Source organism: Artemia franciscana, chromosome 3 (genome assembly GCF_032884065.1).
Source record: "Artemia franciscana chromosome 3, ASM3288406v1, whole genome shotgun sequence".
Lineage (NCBI taxonomy): Eukaryota > Metazoa > Arthropoda > Branchiopoda > Anostraca > Artemiidae > Artemia > Artemia franciscana.
This window is the reverse complement of record NC_088865.1, coordinates 37,450,464-37,463,063: the sequence shown is the minus strand read 5'-3', so window position 1 is coordinate 37,463,063 and position 12,600 is coordinate 37,450,464. Positions and strand designations below refer to the sequence as shown.

Below are 12,600 nucleotides of genomic sequence, written 5' to 3'. Positions count from 1 at the left end.
CATAATTGCTATCACAGGGATGCTACGAGCCAGCCATAATCTGCCACTGCGGTGGGAATGGAAATGGTATATCATAGTGGGGATGGCTTGTGGAAACACGAAGAAATGGATTTAAAGCATGTTTTATATCAAGAAAATATATGTAAAATGCCTTGGGAATGATAATATCTATCACCTGGTTATCGTATGGCAGTCACATATTGCCACGGTGGGGCATGAACTGCCATTAGGGACATCACGGAGGGTTGGCTTTCAAAATGCGAAATGCTTTAGGAATGATAATATGTATCACAAGAATGCCATATGGCAGTCACAAGTGGCCACGGTGGCGTGAATTGACGTGGTGTATCAAGATGGGGTGACTTGTTAAAACACGAATCAATGGACTCAAAGCATGATTTATACCAATAAAATATCTGAAAAATTTCTTAGGAACGATAATACATACCACAGGGGTTGTCACAGGGCAGCCACATATTGCCACAGTTAGGCATAAACTGTGATGATGTTCGAAAATCAAGAAAATGTGCAAATCAACGATTCAGACTGGGGTTTTGCCAGAAAGAAGATGAAAATAAATAAATCCATACTTTAAAACGAGCTATGTTTGCTTAAAAATATGGCTGTTTTGTGACAAAAAACGTGTTCTTGTATGAAATACAAAGCATGAGACACAGAGTGTCACTTGCCAAGAACAGTCATGGGTTATGGATGCTAATCTATTTCTTGTTTTCTGACTCAAATGTTTTATCATTTGTCCTATTCAATAGATCAAATAAGCAATACCATCACTGTTATTTAAATTGACATAGCTATGACGTAGCATTCACTTGCGTGTCAAACGTGTAACAATAATATTTTCCTAGATCTATGTCCACTAATTGATAACCTCCCTTGCATGGGAAATATTTCCTGAGACATGAGACATGTGATTCATGGATTATCAATCTAGAAACTGTGCAGGGAATTTCCTGAGATGGAAGCAACCTGTCATGTAGAATTTATTTCTCCAAAAATAACATTAGGAATAATTTGCTGGAACAAGTGGTTTACACGTCGTTCCATAGGGGAAATTCCTGGTCATGCTTTCGCCTCCTACCGCGGAAAAAACCCTTTGTTGTCATCGTATTATAGAGGTTCCCTGAGGTAAAATTCCAGATGAAAATGCCCCGGAGAAAAAAATCTTTAAGGGCAAAAAAATCTCTAAGAAAAAGAAACACCTCTAAACAAGAAAGATGCCTTGAAGGAAAAAAAGGCCTTGAAAGAAAAAGAAACCTCGAAGAAAAAAAAACACCCCTTAAAGTATTTTGTAACACCCAAGAGTGTGCGTTTCTCAGTTACAACCGAGGGATCCCCACTTGACTAGTGGGCCCTGAGCTCTAACAAGTCACGCGAGATTACGTTATACTCAATGTATGTAAACAATATCGTATTGTGTAACATACAAGTGTATTACAGTAGTACGTAAGACCCAGGTGGGCTTAATAACGTCTTGAGGAATTGGTAACTCTAATAGCATACCTACTTTTTGTCTGGTCGTGGTATTGACTCCCTCACTACCGGCCACAACATTAAAAGAGCCTAAGCATGGCGAATATCTGATGGACAGCAATAACTGCTTAAAGGTTTTAACAAGATCCTAGACCATCACCTTCATGTTGCTCCCTCAGATCAGAAAAAACAAGTTTAACCAAAGTTATTTCAGAACGCTTGATGCGATTTAAGCAGCTTTGATAGGCTACCTGTTTAGCATTGCAGTTTCTAAATTCAAGCGTATAGCAGAAAAACTGAATAAACAGGAGTAGTAATGTATTGAGGCCAGAAGGTTCTAATTTGGAGATTATTTACTTATTTCGCATTTAATTTAATTTAATTTTTGGTCATGATTTCGGTCCAGATATTTATTTATTGAACAGAATCTGTTTAAATTCATGACAATTGAAAAAAAAATACAGATAACTGTCAAATATATTCATCAGCTGAATATTATAAACACCTGCATCAGTGTTTGGTATAACCACTCACAAATAGCAGCCGAGATATTATTAAAATAATTTCGTCTTCGCTGTCTGCTTTATCATCTAATCATAAAAACTATCACTGATATTTTTTTAAGGGGTTTAAAAATTTTTTTTTTACAAATCTATTTAATTCAATTAAATATATTGACAATTTGTTAAAGAGTTAATTCGCATTAAAATGATGAATAATATATCTATGTAAAAATAAAGATCGCCAAATATAAGAAATTAGAACCCAGTTTCTAAGATTCAAGTAAATTTTGCTCCATGAAATGACATAATTAAACCCATATTTGTACGTGATGGATTCTTTAATACCCTAACCAGTGACAACTAACATTGCATGATTAACTAACATTTATTTCAGATTACTAACAAATTCCAATCATGTATGGCATGGTCGGCACTCACTCAGCCGTTTCATCAAAAGGCAGCAACAGGACGAATCAGACTCAATCCCAGAGCCAGCAGCAGCGAGACGAAGAAGATCGAATATCGAAGCTACCGTTCTTTCGTAGAGTAGTGAGCCATGTAAAACAGGCATGGTCTGATGCTAAACAATCCATGGGTATTGATATGGCGACAGTAGGAGTAGGATAGTGGAGTATATAATATATAGAGCGTAGAAAATAGAGGATAGTAGATAGTAAAGTGAGAAAGCAATAGCACTTGTAAAATAATCTGCAAAATAAGAAGAAAGACAGAAGCAAGTCGCTGCGTTCAGATTACTGAAATAGTAAAAAAAATATGTGATAACAGCCTTTCTACTAAATAAGAATGATTTGAGATCTTGCTAGTTAATCTTGTCTTTGAGCACACACAATCAACTTAGTATAAGTTGCTTCTAAGAAATTTAAATATATATTATTGCGTATTCCAAAAAAGTGACAGTCTTTTTCATTGATGCATGAAATGCGGGTCATTTTTTGTTCAGTGGTAACGGCCAAAACACGAAACTTGAGAATCGCTTATGTGCATTTCGACAGTGTTCAGGATACGCGACAGACAATTTCTCATTTTTATGTGAGGGCATAATTGTAACCATTTTAGGCAGAATTTATATTTTTTAATTGCAAATTTAACGTTTTTTCTTAACAAGGTTTCAAAAAAGGCTTACGCATTTTCGGATGAGTTGCCCTATCAAACCAAATTCTTATTAATTACAAGCGTGTTTCAGCTAGCAAATTTTTGTTGCATTAAATTTAGGTTAATCACTAATAAATTTTCGGTAGTTTGTTCTCTATTTGTGGGAAAAAAGTTAACTAGTGAAAGTTTCCTCTTCAAATTCAAGGACATATACTATCTGGAGCAAAATTTTAAAATGGACCTTAAAATTTGGTTAAAACTTTTAAGAAGGCTTAAAATTTATATATAAAAAATGTATAGAACAAATTTTACCACAGAAAATCCTTTCTTAGGTAAAAAACGATAACTTCAGTTTATGCTCTGGGAATACTTTAATCTCATTCCCATAGAAAAGTAAAATCTCTCTATGCCTATATTTGTAAACTTCCCTGAGAATGTATTGGCAAGAGTTACCATGGGTGTGGTAAGGATAAAAAGGTATAAAAATGATAAGGATAAATAATAATAAGGATAATAATAATAATTATAATATTAATAATAATAATAATAATAATAATAATAATAATAATAATAATAATAATAATAATAATAATAATAATAATAAGGATAAATGATAAGGATAAAAAGGGTAAGTGTCAAAGACCACCTCCGTCATCTCTCTTCAACAGAGTACTTCTACCTTTGATAACATTTAAAATCAGATAGGCTTATTAGAAAAAAACATGGGGTATTAATGGTAGTAATTTTGGCTTCGTTATTGAAATGGTATCTCTGCTGATTAGTGAATTGCTGATAATACTGAAAAGAAATTGCAGCTTTTTAGTTCTCTAAATTTCATGCTATAGCCAAATTTACGCTGTTTGTGACTATCTATAGTTTTCTATCGGTGAGGTAACTGAGCATGAGCTAGGGCATGTGAAATAAGTCACTATAGAAACACGTTTTAGGTCATCCTACCAATGGTAGTTAAAGACCAACCCTTGGTAATAGTAATTGAAACTCTAAAAACGGAGTTTTGACTACAAACAGAGTCTAATTTTATAGTAATTTCAAATCTAAAAATTTTATGAATTTTAAGCAAGTTACAAAATACAAACATATAATGCATTTGATTTTATTTCTTCTCACTTTTTGGTTTGATTGAAGTTTTCACTTTTCTTGGTAAAACTTGTTTTGTAGAAAAAGTTTTTTAAACCAATTTTAAGTAAAGACTTACAACTGGGAATCAGGATAAGATCTGATTTGCGTTGTTAGTAAATTCTTATTACTTTAGTTTGAATATATGTCATTGTGCAATAAGGGAGAATTTTTTAGCTTTCATTTAAATAGAGCTAACCTAAAACATATTCCAAGAACAAGTCAAACCCGTTCATGGTCGCGGTGAACGAAAAACCGAAAACCAAATATAACGAAATACTAAAATGACGAAAATAAAAATAAAATACAAATAACGAAAACTAAATATGCTATATTTGGTTTTCGGCTATAGGAGCAGCAAAGAAAAATATTACCCATATTTTTTAACGTCCCGAAACGATATATCTTCATTTTTTTTCAAGTTATTTTCTTAATTAAGGTTCACTAGACCCTGTGCATGTGCGACTTTAATGCAACTTTTTTACACCTCCTTTTATTTAACGCCAAAAAAATTGCAACTTATATGTTATCAAAAACAGTCGTTTCTGAATTCTTTTCTCAAGGAATTTCAGATATAAGCTTCAAGTCAATCGGAAAAGAATTCTCTGGGCGTAGTTTTATGAAGTCTGTTTCCTCAACCTAAATTATTTTTGTACATCGTGATTCCCTCAGCCCAGGAACACCTATAAGTTTCAAGTAGTTCGAAAGAAAAAGCTGTTGGCCTTTTGAGGGGGACTAACATTTTTAGCTTTAATTGTTTGAATTGGGGTCTTCGCGACTAAATAACTAAAGAATACAAATTCCACATCCGATTGCAATAAAAGTTGTTTGCCCTTTGTGGCCCCTACTTTTTTGGGGGGGGTTTGCCCTAAATAAGTTTCTGCACAATAAAATCCATCCGATTAGGGATTACAGATTTAGGGGTTGTAACTTTAAAACTGATCATGCAGAGCAAGTTTTATGATCCGTCTCCAGACCTTAACAATCTTCTCCCTCGGAACAAAAACAAGCTTCCAATACCACTTATCTAGATGATAAATCACTGCTAGAGATAACAGTCTGAAAAGAATAATAAGAAACGGAGAGATATTCTGATTTGTGAAACAAGTAGGGGAAGGTGGTCCATGCTGGGCATAGGTGCATAATGAACCATTGATCTTAACTGCCATCTATTCAGGTTGAAATAAGTCGTCTGATCCCTGTGATATTGTTTACAATGTGATTGACTTTCTTAACCAGTTTTGAAGTTAATTTACAACCTTCGTTTTTGCTAGCAATCTTGAAAATTTTTGATATGCCCTAGAAAAATATTTTTTGCCCGTATTTGTTTTATTTATGTCTATTTCGATTGACCCTAGAAAAGTGTTCAGTGGCTTGATAGAATCCTTGATGATCAGACACCGTAAGTAGAGTCCTTTTAATAGAATCCTTGATGATTAGACATCATAATTAGCACCATAGTTTCTTTTTATGATGCACCAATGTCATCAAATTTTGCTTTTGGTGGCTACAGGGTGGATGGTAGATAGTGCTTCAGTATAAGGTGGTATGAGCTGATGATGAACACTGTATATGTGTTCGAAATATCCAGTTAAATAATTTTATATCTATTCATTGTCAATAAAAAGGTTTCATCCCTATTTTGAACTGTTTTACTTTCGATAGTCACTGACTCACTAGATACCATAGCATTATTTACCCTCCAAAAAATTATTGTTACCTTCTGTAATTGAGTAAATACTCAAAAGAGGATTATGAAAATAAGAAATAACAAACTAAAGTAGACCTACAAAAATTACCTATTTCTATAAACAACTAAGACTTTTAAACCAGTCCCAGTCCCTATCATCAGCGATTCTCAAGATATGGCAAACATGCTAATTTGATGACCTGGACAAGTGTAGTGTCTTCTGATTTACATACGCCCTTTTCCATGTAAAATTTTAAGGTCGGTTTAAGGTTCTTGCACTCTCTCTCTCTCTCTCTCTCTCTCTCTCTCACTCTCTCCCCGTCTCTCACTTTCTCCCTGTTCCAAGGCCTAAGCTAGTAGTAAATGAGCCGCTCATTTGTTGATCTGATAATTTTAACAAAATTAGTGATAATAGTAGATATCCCAAGTTTTTACTCCGTTAGACAAGGAATTATCGTGTCTGGCTTGTTGGGAAACTTACTGAAGTCTATTTAGCTGGTTGGAGACACATGATTTAGCCCAAAAATTATTTTGACAAAATTATAGACTCCTATAAACAATAAAGCCAGTTAATCCATGAAACCAGAAGGTCTCCCTAAGTCTCTTATTATAGACGATCAACTTGTCACAGAAAAAGGCCCAATATGACATCATATGAACAAATTCTTGGTGGATATAGGAAAAAACTGCTAACAGCGATTCTTATTTCTCATTGTCACAGTCTTAGAAGCAGTTCTTAGGTCCCTCGTGCTTGAAATCAATGGTTCTTGAGGAGGTTACGGTGCAGGAAATTGGAAATATTGCTTTGTCCTTAAAGAATTCTTCAGCAGGTTTTGACCAAGTTTCTGCTAATGTAATTGAACATATCCTTCCATCGATTATCCCCCCCAATTTGCCATTTGATTAATAGGTCATTTCAACTAGGAGTATTTTCCCAAAGTCTTAAATTGGCTCGTGTGATGAGGTGTCCTTCAGGATCTACAGGCCAATCTCTCTTTTGTCTGTGTCCTCTAAGATATTTGAAAGGGCAATGCTCAAACGTCTGGTGAGATTTCTTGAAGCTAAATTTTTTCCACCAGTGTCAATTTGGGTTTCGCGCTAAGTATTCTACAGAACATGCTTGTAATAGACTTCTTCAGTTTATACAACGATCTTAAGATTCTAATCTTATTCCTTCAGTCATTTTCTTGATGTAAAGAAAGCTTTTGACAGTCTTGCACACAAGATCCTCATTGGTAAACTGTCTCCTCTTGGTATGCGTGGGAAACCATTGTCTTGGTTCTCTTTATACCTACCTGACAGATCTACCACCACGGAAGATACAGACAAAAAGTTCCAATTCAATACGGAGTACCCCAAGGTTCTGTTCTTGGGCAAACACTCTTCCTCATCTATGTGAACGATCGCTACCGGCTTTTTAACACCCGATTACCAATGTTTGCTGTGGATAGTGTCATAAATTTTACTCTCAGACTACTTCGGTGTTAAAATCTTATAGTCGAGAAGAATTGATAGCATTTGCAGATGACACTACTCTACGTGCTGCAGCTTCGGATGAACCATCCCTAATTCTAAAGCTTCAAGCAATGACTGAGAAGATACTCAATTGGTTTGACATCAATCAACTAGCTTTAAATGCAAAAAAGTCATACCTTCTTATTTTTTCTCGTAAAGGTGTGAGCTGCCCCACAATTACTGAGCTTCCTACACCAAAAGGCTCCATAAGTCACCCCCCAGATTGATATGTGCGATTCCTGGGAGTTCTTTTGGATAAAAATTTATCGTTTAAGTGACATGTTCAAATAATAAGAGTAAAAATTTCCCGTGGACATGGAATCATCCGAAAATTAAAGTGTTTATTTCCTTTTTCTATACTCTGTCTTTTATACTTCTCTCTCATTTACCCTTATAAACATTACTGTTCGTCCGTGTGGATGTCCACGTTTCATTCGGTAGTTGCTCCTATTCACCATTTTCATGAGAAAGTGGCAAGAATTCTCCAGTCGACTACACTCACTCCTGTTGACCTCCTCAAGATTAAAGATATTTATGTCTTATCTCTATCTTCGTTGGCCTACCAATACTTCCAGGGAGATTTCCCATGTTTTTTTCGGGACTGCTGAAACTAGTAGGGTAAGTAAATTTGTATACTGTTTGAAACTGGGAGGAAGTAATGATTCCGGCTACTCCCTTGGTTCGTTCACACTTCGGTTCTGGCTGTGACTGTGGGGCGTGCTTGGAACTTGGTTCCTTCTGAGATCCAGCAGTCACGAACACTTGGCTCCTTTAAGAGACCGATGAAAAGTTTCTTATTAAAGGTACATATCAGGTGTTTTTTTTTTTGTTTGGTTGTTATTGTGTTGGTGTTGGATCCTCGATGCCGTAGAGCATTTTAAATTGCATTTTATTATCGGGTGATGTGAGGGTCGCTGTTTCGTGGGGACTGCCGGTGAGTGGATTTTCTTTTCCTTATAGATTTATATTTAGATGTTATTTAGTATGTTTATGCCAAGTTTTATTATTCTTTATTTATTCTATATCGTTTCCCAAATCACGGACCACTGAGCCCTTTGGGATATTGTTTTGTTGTTGTTATTCTATGGAAATAAATGGAACTTGAACTTAAAAGCAGACAGGAACTCTGCATTCCAATTTAGGAAAGGGAATAAGCTCGTCAAAACTCAAAAGTACCCAGGAGTTAGGTGATGAAAATATTGAATCCTATAGGGGAAAAAATTTTATACGGGAGGCTGAAAGGAGAAATCTAAAAATTTCAAAAACATATATTAAATAAAATGTGAATCAATGAAACATAAAACAAAAGTAAGAAAACTATTGAAGCTCATTTTTGAATCTATTTTCTTTTCTAGGGGAAGATCACGGGTAGTTCTAAAATGCCAAGGGTACCTAGGAGTCGGATGGAAGAACATAAAAAAGAGGCTGCAGAGCAGAGACTTGAGTTAGAAAAAATACTCGAAAAGCCCTTGATAAAGTGTATCAAGGCCTTAGTGTTTTGAAAGCTCCTGCTATGTTTGGAGTTCCCAGAGCAACATTAGAGCGAGCGTTTTGTGAGTGACCAAAAAATCGATGGGCAAATAGCCACCCTCCCTTGCCACTTTTCCCCAAAATTTTCCGATCAAAATTCTGAGATAGTCATTTTGTTCGGTATACTTTAAAACTAAAATAGCTGTGTCTTTAGGGGTAGAGTCACCCTCACAGTCCATGGAGAGAGGCCTGTAACTAATGAAATTTCCCCATTGTTTTGCGTATATTATTATTCATTGGGAGTATACAGACATTCTTGGGGGGGGGAGAGGTGTTTGGGCTAGGTTTCCATAGGGAGAAGTTTCTTTGGGGAGGTCACTTTTTTTGGGGGGGGGTTGAATTTTCAAGTGGAAATTTTACACGAGGTGATGTGATAGAATTCCTATAAGAAATTCTTTTTAATTGTTTCAATTTCTCTTTGGAGACTGAATTTTTGCATTTGGAGATGTTCTGGGGCACTAGAACTTTTAATTTCCGTTTGAATACGCTCTCTTCAGATTTTCTATGACCATTATATCGTACAATCATCCCTTCGAAAAAAACACACATTTGTCTTCTTCTGGCAAAAAATCTAAAATTCAACATTTTTTTAATATAGAAGCTTGAAACTTCTACAGTTTGGCTCCCTGATATGCAATTAAGATTCCTTGACTTTTAGTGGGTGTTTCCCTGTAGTTCGAAAATCAGACAAATTTTCTCAGGCTCGTAACTTTTGAGAAGTAAGACTAAACTTGATGAATCTCATATATTTGGAGCCAAGCAGTTCGTACTAACGAACTGTAAGCAAGGAGCGACCCGGCCCAATAGTAACTGAAACTGTAAAAACAGAACTTTGATGCCAGTAGACACATCAAAAGAATCGGGTTTTTATGCTGATTTCAAATATATAGATGTGGTTTCTAGAATATCGTGAGATGGCTCATTCAAACAGAAATTAAAAGTTCGAGTGCCTTTTTAAATGATCAAATAAATGGAGGGCAACTAGGCCCCCTCCCACACTCATTTTCCGACAGTTACCGGATCAAAATTTTGAGATAGCCATTTTTCGTCATAGTCAAAAAACCTAATAACTATGTCCTTGATGATGGCCTAATCCCCCACAGTCCCTGGGGGAAGGGCTGCAAGTTATGATCTTATATTTATTTATAGCCCAACATTTACATATAGTAGCGGTTGTTGGGTAGTATAAAGACGTTTACAGGGAGAATTTTTTCTGGTGGGGGGGTCAGGGAGAGGGGGTTACACGGGAGGATCTTTCCATGGAGGAATTTTTCCTCGGGGGAAGAAAATTTTCCATGAAGGAGGTGCCAAGCATTATTTAAAAAACGATCAGAAATTAGAAAAAATAGTTTTTTCAACTGAAAGTAAGGAGCAACAAACTTAAAACGAACAGAAATTATTACGCATGTGAGGGGGTTTTCTCCTCGTTAATACCTTTCTCTTTACGATAAAGCTTTTTTAGCACTTGCAAAAGAGCTATTTATTCTAATTAAATGGCCTTTGTGATACAGGGGTTATTCTTGAAGAATTAAAACGAGTAGGTGAACCCCCTCAGATACATAAAGATTTCTGTTAGTTTTAAGTTTGAATGTTACTCCTTAATTTTAGTTTTGAAAACTTGTTTTTTTTTCAACAGAACAAGCTGATTCTTTCAGCTTATCTGTATAACTGATGTATCTACCATTATCAAAATTCTGGTTTGAGAGCTTTGGATACTATTGAGCGGAGTCACTCCTTGTGTCTCGTAGCTCTCTTGGCGCTTGCAGTTATGAATTTCATAAAAGCTTTGAGTTTCATGCGTTTATGTTAGCTTTTGTGTACACATGTATGATCTCGAGTTGCGGTTTCGTAATAGCATGTTTTCAATATAGTGGAAGTATATAGATATATTTTATTAATGTGCCGAATCTAAAATTGTTCCCATTCGACAAAAGTAACGAACTAGTAAAATGGTAAAGGATGAAATTGCGGTTTCGGCTCTGCTGAAATTGAAAAATTTCAGTTGAAATAAAATGTTTTAAGAGAAATAACATTTTGGAATAAACTTGATCAGTGATCTTAAGCGGTTTTGATTCTGATTATTTTGAGAAAGGACTGAAGGAACGTGCGTTCTGTCAAAATGTCCATATTCTTCAATTTACAATTCTTTATTGTATATACTCTTTATTGTCCTCTTAACCTGTTGCTCTGCAATTTCATTTTCTCTCCTTTTTTCAGACATTGAAGTTGAAGATATTGAAAATCCTGTTTACCGCCGTCCACGAGGATTGGAACAACTAGCAAAGGTAATATAATTTATAAAAAAAAGGAATGTTAAAAACATTTCCTTTTACATTGTCAATACGAAAAAAGTAAAGACAACAAAAAAACGAAGAAATTTGGAGTCATTAGCATTGGGTCGGTGACTTGCCGCCACTGAACAAACATCTCACAGCATGTGCTCCACAATTCCACCATGCTTGGCAAAGTGTCGCGACGCTTGAAACAACTCCAAAATGCTTGACACAGTTACGACACGTTTGACACACGTCAACTGGTGTACATAGTTTCTGAGAGCCCTCGGCCAGTAGAAAAAAAGAAAAAGAAAAATGCTAGGCCGAAACTTCTGCCCAGCCTGCCTCAGTGTAAAATTGTTCATTCACGATGAGTCTTTATTTTGATTTTTTTTTTTTTTTTTTTTATGGATGTCATTCTCTTTCTTTCGTTTCGTTGACTTATATCCTTCTTTTTTTTTTGGAACAAGTAGGGCTAAGCAGAGGCCTTGGCTGAAATATTTCCATTTTTCCTCTTTTTTTCACTGGCCGCTAGTTACCTCGTTTGTCTCGTTTGAAAGTAGTTTCATAACCTACTTTAAATTCCTTGTAATTTTAACCTCTCAATAAATAAATACGCCTGTATCACAATATCTATGCTACAGTTTTTAATAAAAAATCCAACAATATAATTTAACTAAATGCTAATTAATGCTGAAACAACCCGACAAGTCTGTGGGCAATCGTGAAAATTTCGCGAAAATTAAGCAGTTCGTCAACCGTGACAGTGTGCAAAAAGTCTCAGGATGTATATGAATCAGGCCTCCAGCAGCTAACGATCGTTGTTGAACACGACAAAGTGCTGACTTACCATTTAGTTTCATTTCCGTGAGGAAAAACTTAAAATGCCATTTCTTCATAAAAGATACAAAGAAATCATTAATGAATTGGAGTCTACTACTACTGCTACTAACAACTCACCGCAGCACCAAGCTGCCTGAGGACAGCATAGCTACGCATGCTCCTCCTCCATCCCAGTCTATTTGGAGACTCCCTCTTTAAACCCTCCCAGAAAGTTTCAATTTCCTTAAAATATTTCACTGAGACATCATCCTGCCCCAGACGAGGAAGACCTGCTTTTTGTTTAGCCCTAGACGGTTGGCTGAAAAGGACAATCTTCGGTCATCTGTCATCCTTCGTCTGCTGAACGCGCCCTGGTCATCTCAACATTTCTTTCATTATAGATAACTTCGAAGACTACACTGCCTTTCCATGACGACAGTAAAACAGTTCAAAATAGGGATGAAACCTTTTTATTGACAGTGAACAGGTATAAAATTTAACTGGATATTTCGAACACATATAAAGT

General features: G+C 35.7%; 2 protein-coding genes across 7 annotated transcripts in view; one reads left to right on the top strand and one right to left on the bottom strand.

Annotated features, from left to right (window-relative positions):
* The window catches only part of LOC136025247 (Kv channel-interacting protein 1-like), a 333,579-nt gene that overhangs the window by 164,679 nt on the left and 156,300 nt on the right, over window positions 1-12,600 (bottom strand). The gene's annotated exons all lie outside the window — the stretch shown is intronic.
* LOC136024641 (Kv channel-interacting protein 1-like) overlaps window positions 1-12,600 on the top strand; it is a gene marked incomplete at its 3' end in the record, with an annotated part of 108,962 nt that overhangs the window by 70,190 nt on the left and 26,172 nt on the right. For 4 of the 5 annotated variants that reach the window (XM_065700072.1, XM_065700071.1, XM_065700069.1 and 1 more), the window contains 1 exon segment: window positions 11,197-11,264. In XM_065700072.1, coding sequence (XP_065556144.1) covers window positions 11,197-11,264 — 68 coding nt within the window. 5 annotated transcript variants of the gene reach the window in all.